The sequence below is a fragment of the Rhea americana genome, unplaced genomic scaffold, assembly GCF_003343005.1.
Source record: "Rhea americana isolate MKP2758 unplaced genomic scaffold, rheAme1 scaffold_92, whole genome shotgun sequence".
Taxonomy (NCBI): Eukaryota; Metazoa; Chordata; class Aves; order Rheiformes; family Rheidae; genus Rhea; species Rhea americana.
Window position 1 is genome coordinate 1,973,911 of NW_028187111.1, and position 18,561 is coordinate 1,992,471.

At 39.2% G+C, this 18,561-nt stretch overlaps 1 protein-coding gene across 1 annotated transcript in view; it reads left to right on the top strand.

Moving 5' to 3' along the window:
- TBX15 (T-box transcription factor 15) overlaps positions 1–18,561 on the top strand; it is a 105,246-nt gene that overhangs the window by 45,582 nt on the left and 41,103 nt on the right. Inside the window, exon 2 of the mRNA XM_085324669.1 lies at positions 15,595–15,808. Within this exon, the coding sequence (XP_085180795.1) occupies positions 15,595–15,808 (214 nt within the window). The remainder of the gene's footprint in view (positions 1–15,594; positions 15,809–18,561) is intronic.

Consider the following 18,561-nt stretch of genomic DNA (forward strand, 5'->3'; position numbering starts at 1 on the left):
AAAACTGCATAATGCTTGCTACCTAAATAATCCAAAAGCATGAACYGCCTATAAACCCATGTGGAGATGCCTCTGCAGATTTAGAAGCACTAGAGATTAGACAAAGTATGTTTTATGGATGTGACCTTGTCCATTCATTCCACTCAGTAACCAAAGGAATCTGGCTGTGTCTTCCCAGCAAGAAAGGCACATTTTTACAGTAAGATAAGGCAATGCAAGTTAGCTATCTTTCTGTAAGATACCTGAGGTAATAGGGTTGTGTGGGTTTTATCCTAGTTGCAGAGAAAGTCACAGACAAGTGGAGATGTAATACTGGATTTATTTTGTTGCATTGAGTGAAAATTCTTTGCTTCTACTTTCTAGTAGGATATATATCCAAAGTGCAATTGTTTACCTTTCTGCAAATATCCTACATTGTTTATTAGTAAAAAAGATACCTGTGGCTGCAGAACTTGCATTTTGCAAAGACACCTTAAAATTCAGCCATGCAAATAGCCATTTAATTTCAACCAGACACTTTTATTTTGTCTTTGGCTGTGCCTCAGTGGAACCTGCTGCAACTCTACCTTGTTCTCAGTGAGGAGCAGTGTTGCATACTGTCTGCTTGGAAGAGCTGGGAGAAGGAGGCTGCAGATGGCAAAAGCTTAGTATGGCTTTCTTTACACCTAAATGCTGTAAGATTTAACCCAGAATCAGACAGGTTTCTCAGTGTTGCACACAACAAAGTGAATCCTATCTCACATTTCACTGTAATGTTGATATATTTCTCTAACATGAAATGGAAGTGAGCAAGCAAGCTATTGAAATGGGTTAAAATGTCTAATCTGATTTGTCTGAACAGGATCAGACCTGTTGCCAGTAACAGAAAACAAAACTGTCTGATAAGCACTGTGGAAAGGAAGAAAAAGAATGATTTGGTGTTTAGGACATTAGCCTGGTTTGCTGTCTTTTCTTCTGCTGCCCGATCTATGAGGTGGTTCATGAAACAGTGTAAGATCAGTGTAAGATAAAGGGTTGTAATACTTAGCTGCTCCAGAGGTCTGGCTAGAGGGACTGTCCTCTCTTTAAGCATTACAGCATTAGGTGCCAAGACGACAATTCCTGTAAACTGTCCTAATCCCCAGCCTCTTCCTTCTCCTGGCTTACTCTGCATGTTTAACTTCTGTTTTATTCTTGTTTTCTTTCCTTCCCTTCCTCTCTTTCCCTGCCGTCCGTAATGCATTTCACCAAAGAGCAGCCCAGCTGCTCCTCAGCCCCTGCTGGGCTCCAGGCAGGAAGGGGTGGGTCACCGAGTCCCTTTGAAGCATCACTGTGGGGCTTCACTGCTGCCCTAAGAAAGGAAATTGCTGCCTCCTCCTGTAGCCACATGATCAAGCTCAGCAGCGTTAGAGAAGAGCTTGGGCTGCTTTTCACATCAGATTTGCCACACAAGAAGAAGGTGACAGAAGTATGATTGAAGGGAAGGTGAAGAGACGGGGAGGAAAGCACATTATTCTGAAAMTGTCTTTTCCTCGTCTTTCCCTCATGAGAGCTGGTGATCTCTTATTAGCTTCGTGCTTCTCTTTGACCACTGCATGCTATTGGATGTGAAGGTCTAAAAGGAAATTCGGAGCGACAGACCACCGTGTTACAGCAACAGTGAGAGTGTGGGAGGGTGGAGAAAAGCACCCAAAATAATAAATAAAATGACTAAATAAACTGCTAATAGGCCTGATAAGGGCTGCACTAACCTACTGCTTCTGTACTTGTACTCTACTCATTATGAAGGCCCTCTGATAGTTAAAACTCTCTCTTGCCTCATTGCTCTTCTGAGAGGCCTTTGAGCTGAATAGGGTAAAATTGCAGCAGTATCTGGGAAGGATGTGAGGGAACATCTATATTTACCACAAAACTGTGTGTTTTCTTCATTAAGACCTGTCCTGTGGAATATGCTAAATAGTGGCAAGCACTAGTAGTATTGGTATACACCTGGATTCATGGTATATTGGTGTTCATAAGTGTCTTTCCATCTTTAGGCTCTAGGGTGAATTATTCTGACTTTGTAGTTCATTTGTTTTATGCTGTTGCACATTATCATTTTTTACTGTGCCATAGTTATTTCTGAGGGAAACCTCATTTAGAGCTGATATTCCAAGATGGCCAGCATCATGGGAAATTGCTATTACATTGCAGTATGTTCATTTAGCTGTTAGGGATTTTTACATATCTGAGATCTGGAAACATCTTTATTTTAAAATCAAATCCTAAAGGCTAAAGCAGAAGTTAATAGTGATGGAAAATCTTGTTGTTTTCTACATGAAAATATTTGTGCTCATTTTCTAACTAGAAGTTCTAAAAAAAATCAGTAAAATGCCCTATATTTTCTTCATCTAGTCTGCAGTAAGATACAGTCAGCCATTCTTCCCCATGTTAACAACATTTTCAGAGAGAAGGTGATCAGAAAAAAACTCAATAATCTAAAAATAGGCATATAATTTTCCAAGTGTAGTACATGTTTTTAAAGATTTTAGAAGAATGGGTTATAAAATAGTCTAGCTCTGAATGGTTTAAAATGTGTGGATATTCATACACACAGAAAATTACTGCCCCTCTTTTAACATCCATCAAGGATATTATCTGAGGTCACAGAAACCCATAGATTGTTATGTATTGACATTGRTGGAAGGGGAATCAGGCAAACCTGAGAGCTTTCTAATTAACTTCAGTGCTACCAGACAGTGTGTTTCCAGAATACTTTGCTATAACTTAGAGTTTGTTGATAACATCATGGTGGGGCACTATTCTTTCTAGTGCTCACTGAGGGCCAAGCAGGAACAAACATTCTGAATCAAAATATTTTTTTTTTGTAAAATGCCAGATACAAACGATCAGAACATCCAGATTTTTTGCCCAAGTTCTCCTTGAGCAGATCATCACAATTAAACTTAGATGAGACATAAAGTAAAACAGGATAGAAGTTTCCAACATTTAGAAATCCTGAATCACGCAAGTATCAGTGTTAAGCAGGGGAATGGCTTTGAGTTAACTGATTTGAATACTTGGACTGATTCTTCACTTCCTTTTGTCAGTGTTATTTTGGCATGTCTGCTAGCAAGCAAGTGTGAAAGTGAGCCTCGTAACAGGTAAGGGCATGTAGGCATGTGTACAGGTACTGAGAAATAAGTAAGAGGTGTATATCTGGATATAGGTGCAGCAGTTGTGAAGGGCTTGAGTCAAGAGCCATTCATGTCCAGTTCAGGAAGAACAAAATGTGTGATTTAAGACTAAGTGCAAGTGGTTGGTTGTATTTCTGCATCTGTGGTTGTGAATATCAGGTTTAGAGCACATATTTCTTTCAGTGAAGTGGAAGAGGTTATGCACCTCTTCAGTGCATGTATAGATGAAGTGTTTGTGAATTTTGTAAAGATGAATGAAGTTCCTGGAGTTATTATAGATAGCCTGTGATTGCCAGATGTTGGAATATGTGTGTGTATGCATGCTGGAGCATCTGTTGGTCAAATAATAGTACATACACATGTGGGACAACTGTGCAGTATAGGTGTTATCACTCTTAGGACCATAGCTTCGGTAGGCATAAATCAAGGTGGTTCAGTGGAAGTCAACAAAATACACTAGTGTGCACTTCCAGGAATCTGTGTGTGTGATCCCATGTAGGGATTTTGGTGTGTGGGATTGTGGTTGGCAGAGCGTGTCAGGATGTGACTTTGGAAGCTTGAGCTGAAGAGAGTTAGTAAAAGAAGACAGAAAAAGCCAAGCCACAAATACCCATCCAAGCAGCAAGGATGTTAAAGAAAAAGGAATTGAGACTCATTCTCCTGTCTTAAACACCAGTTTTGTGCTGCTGTTTCTCTATGGGAGTACACGGTAGCTGTAGGAACTTAGAATATTAATCTTTTACAGAAATCAGTTGCTGGCAGTGTCTGCATTAACAAGTCATGCAGCCTTATAGGAGCAAAGCCATAGGGTAAAATGGTTGGTGTTCAAGACCTGATGTCTACACTATCTGACTTTTGTGGAGGGTTGTTCTATACTATCCCTAACTTGATTCTGTGAACTGCACACACATTAGCATTTGATGCTTCAGGTGCTACTGGAGTGTATCTTTTGATTTAGTTTCATCCAGAGGGAACTAATTTCAAGTACATCAAGGTCCTTCCATGATGTGAACTGAAGATTAGTGTGTGGGGATAATGAAGAAATTGGCTTCAGAAGCACTCTCCTTGTCTGAATTGAAACATCAGTAGAGGTGTGCACATTGAATATGCTTTTAGCATCTTAAAGAAAAAGTATTGACCTAACTTTGCTCCTTTGGCATTCTGTGTTTTTATTGTTCGTGTAAGGTAATCATATATAACTGAGCATTACTGTGGAGATTTATTTTCTTAAATTATTTTCCCTGAAAATGAGCTCATTTAGTCTCCCAAACATGTTCTACCTCTGTTCTTAACTCTTGTGATTTTCCAATATCTTTATGACCAAAATGTTCAAAAGGCATACAGTGTTCTGCCCACATTTTCTCCTGTGTTTTGTGGCATATAGTTGCCCACAGAAGACTTGACTGGGAGGGACAATCCCCTCTGAGCAAGGGCGACGTGTTTTTTGTTATCTCCCAAGGAGCTCAGCAGGGAGAGTATAACCCATAAAATCATGATCTCTGTTCTCTTCTGCTTGCTGTCCTTCTTCTTCGGCAGTGCAAAAACCAAAGTTTAAGTTCCTTCCTCTCCTTTGCCTCCAAAATCTTGATGAGGTGGCGCTGGGGTGGGCCAGGCATTGGACAAGGCCTCCCTGGCCTCATTGCTGGCCTCCCTGCCCCTCCATAGGGGAACAGTTTATATGTGCAGTTGTGCCATCTCAGCAGGATTGCCTAGCACGCTGAGCACAGACATGAAGCTAGTGTTCATCTGTCCCGTGTCCCTTCTTCTTCTTGTCTCTCTGTTTGGTCGAGGGGGAAAATAACTCGGAGCCTCCTTTGTCTGCTGCATTTGCAGTAGGAGTTGCTAGCACAGGGTTTCCTCACATCTTGGTTGCTGAATGCCGCCCCAGCCTGGCTCTCGTTGAAGCATTGTCTCTGTACATGCTGTCCAGAATTGCGGGGGGTTATTTTGACTCATTTTATTACGTAACATGGAATCCACTCACCTGTCCTCTCTTACCCTTAGGCCTCTTTCAGCATCCCCTTCCCTGTCTTCTGTTAACTGCAGTTGCTGTTGATTTGCTGCCTGTATCTGTCTTTCAGCTCATCCTTGCAGTGGTTTAATTATTAAGATGTTCTTAAGCACCAATGCCTGGTACACTCCTTGGATGTGAAGTGAAACACGAGCTTTTGCAACTTTGAAGCTTTTACAACTTTAACACTTTCCATGTTTCCTTATTCTCATAAGCATTGTTCACTTTTGCAACATCTCTCATAATTTTAAAGTTATTCAGATAACTGTTTGATTTCAAATTTATATGAAGTATTTTTTGGCTACAGTTGGACTGAGAGAGAGATTCCATTTATAGCTCAGCATATGCTTCTGATACATCCTTTCAAAAAAAATTTTTTTAATGTGACATAGTTGCCTTTCATAGCACAGGCTGGATCAAAGGCCTGACACATCCTTTCCAGTCCTATGTTCCTTTTCCTTATTCTGGTGATGCAGCATTGTAACCTGTTCTGTCTCGGTCATGGTTCTGCCTGTCATGTAATTGTGCCACCTCTATTCCCTGTTTTGTCAGTTATTTTGCAAAGGAAATTTTTCCCTTTTCCCTGAAACATGGGAATTTAAAAAGTCAGCACTCTGTTCAGGCTTTGTGACATAGAGAGAAGTGTGAAAATTGTCTGATCTGGATGCAAGACAGTTGCATGTAAAGTAAATGAAAGGAAGAATATGTTTATCACTTGTGAAAAATACCCCAGGCTCATTGTAAATGGTTCAGTAAAAACATCTGGTCACTGTGCAGAGGTGATCAAAATTGCAAACAGAATGTTAGCCTGCAAGAGGTATCAAGATGGAAAGTATTATTGAAAATAAAATTTTTGCTAGGTGAGCCAGTGACAGACCATTATTTAAAAACTAAATACATTTTAAGAATCCAATCTTGCACATGTATTTGTGTGTGTGTGCATCTGTAGTAAAAATAGAACAGATTCAGAAAGGCAATGAAAATGGTCAGAGTTATGAAAGAGCATCATTATGAATAAAGTCTGAAAGGATATTAATTATAGTCAAGAAGTCTAGGTAGAGGGCAATCAGAATTTCATTAGGGGAGATAGTCTTCCAGCAGGTCTGATTCAGAAAAGAGGTGGGGTGTAGTTATCCAAAACGAGCTTGAATAAAGCAGCATGAGGATTAAAAAATGTAGTTTAAGGATTTATCAAATGATTTGTTACAAGTCCAAACAATTCAGATCTGTGCAGCAGAACCAGCCAGAGCATGAAATATTTTTTCCCAAGAGAAAATCATAGACTGTGAAAAAAATGAAAAAAATTACTTCAAAATTTCAGCTTGATAGGTGTTGAACTTCTCTTGTAAAACTATTCCCATTGAAATTTCCTAATGAGTTCCTTTAGAACCGTTTTGTTTAGAATGGAAATATGAGGGATACATAGGTTGTTGTTTATCTTGTTGCAACAAAGCAGCAAATGCACATTCAAACTAAGAAGGCAAGGCATTTTTATGTGAAGAAAGGACCRTTTCCTTTATGCATAGTCACCCTGTGAAACTCACTGCCATATGACAGCAGTGCCAAGAGCTCAGCAGGACTCAGGAAAAAATTAGGCAGTTTTCATTATTAAGCTGCCGGCTGGCTCCCTGATTTTGCTGCCATGATAACCACCATGGTATAGGGAAACATATGTAATGTCTCCTTCTCTGTGGTTTGCAGGCTACCGAATATCTTCAATTTGCAAATATTTAGACTGTTAGTCTTTATTTGCTTGAACTATGTTCATACCTACAAAAGAATGGTAATATTAAGTGGACTTCACATCATTTTAAATTTCTGGGGAATTTCAAATTGATCTCAGGGAGAATAGACACATCTGCAGCATGAATTTTGTGTGCCAATAGTGCCCTGAGATGACTATGTTTTTCCTCTTTTTACAAATGATTTTTTTTCTGGCCAGTAGAGAGAAGTCCAAGCCGCAGAATCCAGAAACAGACTGTCCCAGGGTTTGTGCATGTTCCGAACAAGGAAGGGCCTGCTGCAGAGCTGGGATCTAGTTTCAAACTCCTGCACAATTTGTGGTTATCTAGAGCCAGCATTTTGGTTTAGGTTGGTCTCTAAATACTTGTTGTATTTTTTTATTTATAAGAATAATTACTCTATGTTTACAGGCTACAGCATCTAACACATCTAATGCCTGGTCTCTCTCTCTTTTTTTTTAGTTTTCCCTGACTTTCAAGTTTGTTTCCACTCTTTAATTTTACACAAACTCTTGGACATTGGCCAAAGAAATTCTTTTGTAGTCTGTGCAGTTCAAGATCTTGGCCAGATTAAAATTGTCATCAGTTTCACCTCCCTCTTCTTTTAATAACATCCCACTTTCTCCCTAGTACTTCTCATGTTTGTAAAGCTACCATTTTCTCTGATCTTCTGCATTTTATTTGATTTGATGCTCTTTTTTTTTAATCTGCTAATTTACCTGAATCTTTATTTTTTTGCATGCTTTCTTCACTCCATTTTCCATTTGAGATATGGGCTTTCTAAAAATTTGCTACTGAGCAGTCTTTTTTGAAGCTGTGSTGATGATTTCTTGCTGAATGACAGCTGCAGAGGATTTCCATATGGATTTTAAGGAATCTCTTGTTTTTTCTGTACTGAAATTGTAAACTGTATTTTCCTCAAGCCTAGTCTGAGATACTGAAGACTCAAGCTATTTTTTTGTTTCCTGAAAGTCAATGATACTCAGCAACATCAAATATTAAGTCCAAGTTTTCTTGTTTCACTGGAATTTATTCTCCTGAAAAATGATTGCCGAAACCCCTTACTGGGGGAAAAGTTATGCTTATAAAATACTTCTAAGCAAACAAGCCACTTAAATCCAGAGATATGAGAGTTTGTATAATAGACCTTTGTTTAACCTTGGTATAGTGGGATAATTTTGGTTGTGATAGATATTATGAAGCATCGTGGGCAGTTTTCCTGGGAGAATTTAGTTGGACTGGGTAGAAATGAAGGCTATGGATAAATCCTGTGCTGTGACACCATTCAGAACAGTCTTGGTCACCTCGCTTACACTTCTGTAATAAGAATTTGTWACAAGACTTTGTATTTGCCAAGGATGACTTCAGAGCCCGACAGCCAGCATCTCCATTTTTAGATGATGCAGCTTGAAACTAGAGTTGGTCTCTTGAATATCTGGACCTAAACTATACGTGAGCAAAATGTACAGGTTTCCTTTATCTTCAGATTCTTAAAAAAGACAACAAAGCCTGAGATTAAAAATGACTTTAAAGTTTAACCTTGACTGATATTCTTTTTCCTGATTGGAATGAGAGTTAGGTTTTGGGGGGTGAACTCCCAGGGCTGAGTATACTAGTATACTCCAGCTGCTTTGTACCTCTTTGCCAATATTGAGAAGCCGTAAACCAAATATAACTTGCTGGTTAAACCAGGTTTACAGCTGTTTKTGCATTGCTGGAGTGGAGCAGAGCAGCTGGAGCATACCAGTGAATCAGGGCAAATTTTTTTCTTTGCTGAAGCTTGTGTCCCTTCGTAAAGTCTTATATGGAATAAGCCAGGGCAGAGACAGTCACTTCTTGGCAATGAACAGTCAAGTTGATGCAAGACTTGCATTTAGAGCCAAGGCCACTGTTTTTTTGTCTTCATGTTTGCTTTTATGTTCTCCTACTAGTCATGTTTGCCATGTGTAATCATTGCATGCCATATGCTTTAGGACTTGTGCTTAATCCGTGTTTTGGTATATTTCACAAGCTCAGCTGGTTCAAGTCATCCTATAAAAACATCTTTTAAATTGTGATTTCGGAGGATAAATAAGTATTTAGGGTAAAAGTGGCAGAGGAATTCTTCACCTGAGAATCAGCTTAATTCTTCCACAGATTTCACTTGTGATTACATCAGGTCACTTCTCTGTCTACACTGCAGTTTCCTGTCTATAAACTGTGATGATAATTCTGTCTTCCAGTTTTGTCTGCTTGAGTCCTGTTCACATTAATGCCATTTTGTCCTTCTTTCATTGTACAGATCAGTCTTAGACTGGAAATTAATTACCTGAGTGCCTCTTTAGGCTATCAGAGATTGTAATGTAGCATTACTGTTGGTGAAGTTCTGGGTCTGGAGAGGTTTGGACTGTCCCCAGACCAGGATGTCCAGATATTGGCTGCAACCTGAGATCATAAATGTATTAAAAATATTATCCATAATAAACACATTACACATTCTAGCTGCATATAGCTGATAATTGGCCTAATGCTTGAAGAAAGCACAGTTAATATAGTAGGATAAGCAAATGAATGAAAAACAGTTTAGGGAGATAGGGCAATATATAAAGACATCTGCAGAATTGTCTTTTCTTTTTTATGTGCAACATATGCATATGGTTAAAATCAGCTGGGAAGTGTTTAGATACCTCTGCCTGCAGCAGGGGCGATTGCCATATCAGCTGTGTAAAATGCAACCCTGTTAAACTGAATGGCTCCAAGAGTCTTCTCTGAGTTTGTTTCAGCTGAGTTGATTGAAAAAAAGAAATGACCTCTCCCAAGTGAATGTCTAGGTTTTTGCACCATTTTTGTAATCTGTAGGTCCTGACTGCCAGCAAATCAAGTGTAGGGGAGAGGGAAGGACCACCTGTTGCACTAAATGTTTGTGAACCTTGCAAGCAAAAATAAAGTTAAAAAAAAAAAAAAAACTTAACAGCTTTTAACAGCTGCCACATTCCACCCAAGGGAAAATCTTTATGCTAATGGAATCTGACGGAATCTACATGAGATACCTACATACATGGCAAGCAAAAAAGAGAAAAAGAGAGAGAGAGAGAATAAGTCTTGTAAAGTGATTTGAGCTCCTCCGGGTAGGTGGTGTTTTATGTATATACGGTTTTTGTCATTATTCTCACTACTGTATTTTACATTCTTTGTTTTACTCCAAAGTAAAACACCTGTTCAGTGCAGGAGCTGCAGGAGCTGCATGATGTGGCCAAGGACTAAGCTGAACTCTTTCAATTTTAGTGGATGAATATGAAGGTCARTGTTCCTGCTGTGACCCAACTGCAGAAGAAATTCTGCTGAAGAAYCATGTATGAATTTGCCTAGAAAATTCATTTCTTTTAACATCTCCTGTACCAGGTTCAGGGACTGTTCAATGAAAAAGCAGAGAATGTACACGAGGAGTAATGGGTAGCTGAACCGTAGAGAGAAGGCAGACAATAGCAGATTGCTGTTGTGTATAAGAGGGCTGTGATCTCAGGTTGGTGCAGGAAGCAAGTTGTGGGTATTGGTCATCATCTCAGGGCCCTTGGTGGGGATGATCACCTCAGAGTCACCATGTTTGTGAGAATGATGTTTTGCTTCGTATCTGCCAGCCAGAAGCCTGGGAACAGATGGATCAAAGATTACCATTACAGATGGACAATCTGGAGATAACAGTAATGGGAGAGGTATTAAGAGAGACTACTACTTAACCTGAAAGTGGCACATGCCATCTCCCCATCTCCCTGGGGAAAAAAAAAAAAAAACAAAAAAACCCACTAATTTAATCTCCCTCAGCTACGGTGCTCCTAGTGCAGTTCCCTGGAGGCTCCAGAAGTGACCCTGTAGTCATGTTAGTAGGCTCAAAGATTGTTAGAAGTGCTGAGAAACCTCCTTTGCTATAGGCCAAACACATTTTCAGACTGCAGTAGCTGGGTATGTGGTGAGTGTGATACAAAAGCAATGATAGGAAGCCATCTAACTGGGTAATATAAAGGGGAGAGCCCCTTTGCAATGACCCTGAGAGAGATTTATGTTTCCAGTCTGTCTTGGAGACTTTTCTGCATGTTCTCAGAAGCCATGGGTCTTCTCCCTGAACTTTTCAGTAGTGTTACAGCAGATAATTTGAAGGCCCTTGGAATACAATGATTGCAAGATCTTGTTTCTTTTTGACATGTTAGGCCAATTCCCATAATCAAAAATACTTGGTCTGCCTGCTGGTCCACCAAGCTGCCTGTAACAAGGAACATTTTAATTGATTTTCCTCTGGGTGGAATGACTATCTTCTTTGGGGATAGTGTGTTTTTCTGGGTGGGCTGAGGATTAGCATTCCCCTCTGGTCAGAGAGTCCTTTTCCAAACAGAAGAAAATAGCTGTATTTTCTTCTGGCTGCATAGCCCTTCATAGAACGGCAGAATGAAATGGTGCAAACCAGAGAAGAAAAAGAACATAAGGAAAAAACAAGAGAGGAAATGGATGATTTTAGAAGAGATTGGCAAGAAGGGGAAAATAGGAGTAGAAGAGTGATACAAACAAACTGTATTATTAGCAGGAGCTCTGGAGATGATTTTCACCTCAGTAGCTACAAAGCAGCTGGAAAGGCCATTCTTTGAGCAGGTATGAGAGCGAAAGGAGCTTGTAGAGAAAAGTGTATGACATCAGAAGGTACAAGCCCATGGTTGCCAATAAAAGCAGTAAGGAACATTTTGACTTGAGATTGTCCCAAATGAAAACCAGTGGAATACTGTGGCTTTAGAAACCTAAGTTGCATCTATTTTCAATTTTGCTAAYTGCTAGCAATGAAAGAGCTTGGCTTTGGGGGATCCTTTCTCGAGGATTGTATTCTGCCCCAGCAGGAGAGAAACATGGAACTGTTTTCATTGCCATTTGCCTAATGTATGCAGAAAATGGCACAGATTACAACCTAACTCCTAAATACTATACCTGGCACCAGAGAACCAGCCTCCTTGTGGTGTTAGTCAGAGAAGATTTCCTAAATCTGAAATGAAATCACTGTGTGGGGCTCTCCTTTTCCCTGCAGTTGGATCTTGGATTCAGCATGTGGGATTTGTATAAAGCATCTGCTTAAGGAGAGGTAAGGAATCTAGTCTTGACCCTTTGGAGCCAGAAGAAGCTATAGGAAGTACATCTTCCTCAGAAGGAAGATACTTTTATTCATCCTTCAGTCAGACATAATACACAGTACCATATACAATCTGCACCTAAGGGTGGTCACAGACATGTTCTATTCTGATGGAGCTTCAGAAACTATTCCTTAATTCCCCTCTGCTTACAGCAACATAAAATGAAAGTCATGTCTTTGAATTTAGTGGAGCTGCACACCACTGAAACTGATGCTTGAAGAAAACCAACCTCACAGGTTCTGAATGTCAGAAGAAAAYTCAGATCTTCCCGTCTTATTTCATTGTGAGCATCTAAGTGCAGCAGGGCAGCTTGAGATGTGCTAGATTCCAGCCTCCACAATCAATTACTGCATACCAAAACTAGTTCACTCTGTAGCCCTCTGCATGTTGCTCACTTAAGATGTTGACTTCTGTCTCTCAATTAATCCAGAATCCTTACCTATGTAGAGAACTCTAACTCAGAGTCACAGTTTTACAGAGGTTGATGTCATTAGGGTTTTCTTTCATAYATGCTGGATGCACTTAACTTCCTCYGAATTTCCTGGATCTAGAATGAACTCAGGGGATCCAAACAGATGACACTATTCAGGAAGACTTAGCTCAAGTAAGGCTAAGGAAAAAACAAAAACCCATCTCAGTGTCTACTGAGACTGAACTAAGAGCAGCAGCACTAGTGACCTCTCCTCTTCCATTGCCAAAGTTGGAGGAAAGAGAGGTGCTTGCTATTCTGAGCRTTAATTTGGGGTAATTATAGATCATGTTTCAGGGCACAAAATAATAATTCCTTGAACAAAGCTTTTTTCCTCCTGTGTAGTACTGCATTGTTGGGGTAGATATTAGCATATCAGGAATGAGCCACCGTTGAATTCCTTTTGGAAATGGGGATTTGTGCCAGTATGGCAAATTGTATCCAAGGATGTAGCTCTCTTTCCACCTCTGTCATTGTCAAAGAAAAAAAAATCTGTTGATGTCAGTGGAGTGACATCAGCATAAAAATGCTGAGAAGGGGCTTAAGCCTGTGATCTGCAGGTTTCTGTAGCATGCAATTCCAGTCAATTTCCAGGGATCYCCAAGAGTCCATCCACATGCCTAGAGTTAAAGGCTGTCCAAGAAATGCAGGAATGATGCTAGGACAATATCCAGCCAAGTGCCATCTGTTGGCCATTTACCATATAGCTTCAGAGGATGTAGCTACAGATTTTTGGAGTGCCTGAACCAAGCACTGATGCTGTGTCCTAAAACATTTTTTCTAGATGSAAACCTGCAGTTCAGTACCTCACTCAGGGAGGAGAAAGCCACAAGAAAAGCTTTTCCCTTGGTCCATTTTTTTCAGACCCTCAAYTGTAGTTTACTTTCACTTTCTTATAATCTCAAAGAAGGTGCAAGCCTTCTGATTAACGGTTCAGCACAAAGGTAGACATGTAAAAAGATCTTACACTGATTTGTGAAACATAATCTTGTTTTTTCTTAAAGGATAAAGTGATTAACTGCCACTAGGAAAACAAGTGCCTAAGTGAAGTAACCCAGACTCTAGCTCACTCCCTCCAACCTCTTTAGGAGGAACAATTTGAGTTAGAGGAAGTAGGTTAAGTACCAGTTTGTTCTGCATCACTGGACTTCTGATACAGACAGCATGCCTCAGCCCCTCCATAATCCCAGACTCAYTCTCTATCTTGTGGTCATAGATCCCCAGCAAGACATCTCATACCTTCTTGAATCAGCTTGTATCCGGGATATCAGGTTTGGGTGGAGTATTGTCTCCAYGTAACAACCCTCTGTTGGTAGCTTTGTGCTATCCTTTAAAGAGACAGACCAATTACAGTTTCAGGCCAACTTGGACAGCAGTGGAAGACATAAAGGACCAGCTACTCAAAACTGGGTTGGGAACAGCAGAGACAAAACCTCTGTACTTTCCTACAGAATTCCTGCAGTTTGCAGGCATATTGCCCAAATCTTTGGACAAGGTTATTGAAAGTCCTGTTCAAGTGACTATTCCTATTGCTGCAGCAGGAAGTTTCAGAAATATTTCCACGTGGCAAGGCTGGTGGTCCAGCAGGTGGACAGTGTTTACCCTCTGCTCTTTCTGAACCAGCACCCGCTTCAGTGGAGTGCAAGCTGCTCTTGAAGACACAGTATCTCAGAAAAATTGTAAATCTGAGACCCAGCCCACATGACCTCATGGTTACTAAACAGTTTGTGGCACTTGCCCAGTATGGAAGAAATACTAGCTGAGGTGGTTTCACCACCTTTTAGCACAAATTGCTACTTTTTGTCTCCCCAAATTTCTCCTGCTGACAGAGATCTCTCCTTCTTTTTCTTGTAAAGTGCAGGTAATATACATAAATAGCTATTCATTGAGATGCCTGTATTTAAATGATCAGTGAGCGCATTCCGACGTGTTATTTCTGTATCACCTTTGAAATCTGCAGAGCTCTCCTTAATCCCTTTTACTGAGTGCTCCACATCAATTTATTTCTCTGCTAATCATTTATTTAAAACTAATGTCAATTTGTTACAAATCAGATTCAAAACATAAAGACAGTATTTTGCAGAACGTATTGTGAATTACTTTGATGTAATGTTGGTATGCATCCTGGTACAAAATAACATTGCTATTAGCAAAATTCCAACCTAACCCTACCATATGAGCGAGGAGGGCCTTGTATGTACCATACCTACCTAAAGAGTACATGAGATATTTTTTGGCAAAAGAAATATCATCTGGTTCTGTGTGACAGGTTGGRCTTTTAATCTAGTCCAACCTCACTTTTTTTGTTTGTTTGCTTATTTTCTGTGAAAACATTACTCTTCTCCACCATAAAGAGGAGTGGTTGTCTCATATGGTTTTTTATGTAGTTTACTTCAATTGCTTTCCTTGGTAACATGTTCCATATGTTTACCATCTCCTCCTTTTGTTCTTTAGTACTCTAGAGCATTTTGCTCACCAAAAGCTGCATGATTATTTTCCAAAGAAATGTCATTGTTCTGAAAAAGATATTATAGGAGCRAATAAAACACTTTTCCAAAGTGGTACTGCCAAATAGTAAAATAAAAAATGATCATTATTTTTGATGACAAGGCTATTAAAAGGAGAAAACTATGTTGTTTAAAAATAACCAACTCTGCAATAGTAGTGTGGGAGGATGTTCAATTACATGGAATGTAGTTTTCCAGTGAGCCCATCTAATCTTGGATTGAAGCTATGGGTTCAATTAATTTTTTTTAATTTCTATTTTTCATCTACATTTTATGCTCCATTCCTGGTGTTGTAGTGACATTTGTTACTATTTGTATTTTATGCCAAGKGTATTTTTTCCAGCTATTTCTAAAGCTTTACAAAAGTACTAGATGTCATGTTGGAAACCCAAAGCCCAACATCAGGTTATAAATCACAACAAACCATAAACATATATATTATAAAAGGCCATTGTACCATTCTTCAGAACTTCCCTTGCTGGCTATCTTCTCTGCTCCCCCCCCCCCTTTTCACTCAGAGTGGGTAGAATTGAAGTGTCTAACCTGGTGTGTTTTCCTTGCAGACTCAGAGCAGAGCACTGGGTCAGACACAGAGGTGCTGGCAGAAAGGACATCTTGCTCATTTGGCTCCCATTCTGACCTTACATCTGGTGGCTCAGGTCCTCAGCCTCCTCCTCCTTCATCCATGGAAGAGATCCAGGTAGAGTTGCAATGTGCTGACCTCTGGAAAAGATTTCATGATATTGGGACAGAGATGATCATCACTAAAGCAGGCAGGTAAGATATCTCTGGACTTTTGTCTAGCTAAAGAAAAATGGAAAAGCAAATTCTTTTTTGAGAAAAAAGAAGCTTTTTTTTTTCTTTTTGATAAGCCTAAGCAATAAATATATGGGAAAAAGTAAATGACTGCCAGAGTTTCACAGCTGCATCTTCTATTATCTTTCTTAGGAGAAACAAAATTGTTCAGTTTTGAATCAGAGACTCCAAAGGAGAAATGGCAGATGCAGGAATTAGTTAAGGATGGTCTTTCCTTTGAGCAAATAATCAGGAAATGAATGTTGTGTTGCTGGCTGCACTGAATTTAAAAAGAGCTATGAACTTGGGGATGAGCCATATGAGTTTCCTTTCAAGTTCCCATAGCACTTCATGAACTAGTTGATTTAATCTCATATCTAGCCAAATTCAAGCTCACCTCAGTGCTAAACTAATGTCTTCCTGCAATTCTAGATAGACACAATGCTGATGACTTCCTGTATCAAAACTGTGCAGGCTTAATGTTTCCCAATGCTATTGCAACTGATCCCATGTCAGGTGTGGTTATAAAAAGGCAATAATAATCCAGAAGTTTTTAAAAAGAAAAACTTCCTGTTAGCCTTGTCATCCTGTTAGCCATATGTAAATAGATCTCCATTATTGGTCTACTACCAAAAAAAAAAAAAAAAAGGCTAGAAATCTGTGAGACAAAATACAACTTGAAACTAGCTGTATATTTCTTGATTCTTCAAGCTATAACGCATCCCAGAAGTTTAGATAGGTTTGCAATAATATAATATTTTTTGTGTCCACCTAATGATGTTTTAATTCCAATTAATCTTGTTAAAAAGAAATCAGCACCACGGACAGAGCTGATTAAAATGAATCAGATCTATTTGCCTATCACAGGAGCCATTCTGTCCCTTTTCAGAAATGCAAATGGGAACATTTCTAAAGTTTTGTCCAAAACAYACAGTTTATATCATTTATAATTTTACTTCATGTCTGTGCTCTCAGAAAATCCAGAAAGCTTTTCTGCCAGAAAAGCTGGACTTGTTGTTTTATATTCTTATGAAGTGGTCACCACTGTTCTGTAACCCAAGAAGTTCAGATAATTTGAGGGAAGTTATCATGGACAAACAACTCAGAAAATTCCTGAGGGAGATTGTCAGAAACAGATCGGCTCTTGGGTTTTAGTTGTGCAATCTCATCAACACACCAAACATCTTGTATCACTACAGAATAGGCTGCTGTAAATGCCCGTCTGTCTCAAATGAAAGAGCCAGAGTAATTGAAATAATAACGCTTGCTGTTTTGCAACATTTTTGCCCAGAGGTGTCAAAACCTCTGTACTCAATACATATGAAGTGGAACTGAGACCTAGACACGCTAAGTGATTTGTCCAGCCTCAAGAAATACAGCACTGGAAGAACCAAGTTCACTGTCCTGGTGCCTGGTCCATGCTGTCTCTGAGAACAAGAAGGATGCATCGTTAGCTGTTGGATTAATTTTAACTAATTCTCTTACAATAAATGGAATGGATAGACTTAGCAGCAGCACAAATACTGCTAAGCCCACTAAAACAAGAGCACAACAAAATGCCCAGAGCTCAATGGTATAAGATGGAGATGACTTCAGCAGTTCACGCATTTCTGAATGAAGTAGCTGACCCTTCTGGAACCTTAAAAAGCCATACCCTGATCACAGGGTTTTTAGAAAAAAGTCACTCAAAAAGTTACAATATCAATGCTACTGCAATTTCGCAAATTGTTCAACACATCTTCTCACAGAAGCCTTGAGAGCAATGACAGAGGTTCTGCAGAAGGAGAAGTTACTGAAAAAAATGCATTGAAGTATTCTGGGAGAGAGATAACATAAAGAAATGAAATATTTTGGGTCAATTCAAAAAATGAAATGTTTCTGTTTGGTAAAATAGATGCACACATACAAAAAGAGATTCTGTTTTTCCATTAAAAGCTTTTAGAAAATGAAAATTATTGAAGAAAAAATATTTTTTTGAAAAAAATTGTTTTTCTGAAAATTTCCATCTGCTATCTTTCTGCTAAAAAAATACTGATTTGTTGTTTGGAATTGTCTGAAGTAKGTGCTTTGACACTTTTGATATAAAACTACTGTTCTGACATACATGAATTGAAATGTTTCATGTTGGCAATGGTTCATGGAATTGCCTTCCATGTTGCCTTCCTGTTTGACAAATAGGGCCTCCCACATTGCACATCATCATAACAAACAATAGATACATATCTCTAATTACTCAGTAATACCAGGAAGCTGACTAAGGATTACTGTGAGTTGTACTTCATTCCTTCCAAGAAGGAGAATGTGGGAGCAAAATGCAGCTGAATTACAATGTCATTGAAGCACCAATGCCAGGAAAAATGAGCCCCATTTGGTGGAGAAGTATCCTAAAACATAATGGTTGGATTCTCTTCCGCAGCCTGAAATTCTTCTATATGCTCCATCCTGGCCTCAAATTAAATATTTTGTTGTGATGTTCTTAGGKTTTGGCTCAAAGATTTTGGTTCTCAAGTGGTTTTTTGGTTCTCATGATTCTGGTTTTTATACTACATGCTCTGGGGAAAACCTTRTTTTGTTCACAATTTCTGATGAAATATTGCAGTCTCTATTTTAGCCAGCTGTCAGAGGTGTTTAACAGCACATGCAAAGAAAGACGAGAGATCCTAACTCTATTTTAAATAGTCTAATACTGATGTATTAAGACATTTTTTTAGCAGGGAATAGACATAGGGAAATTG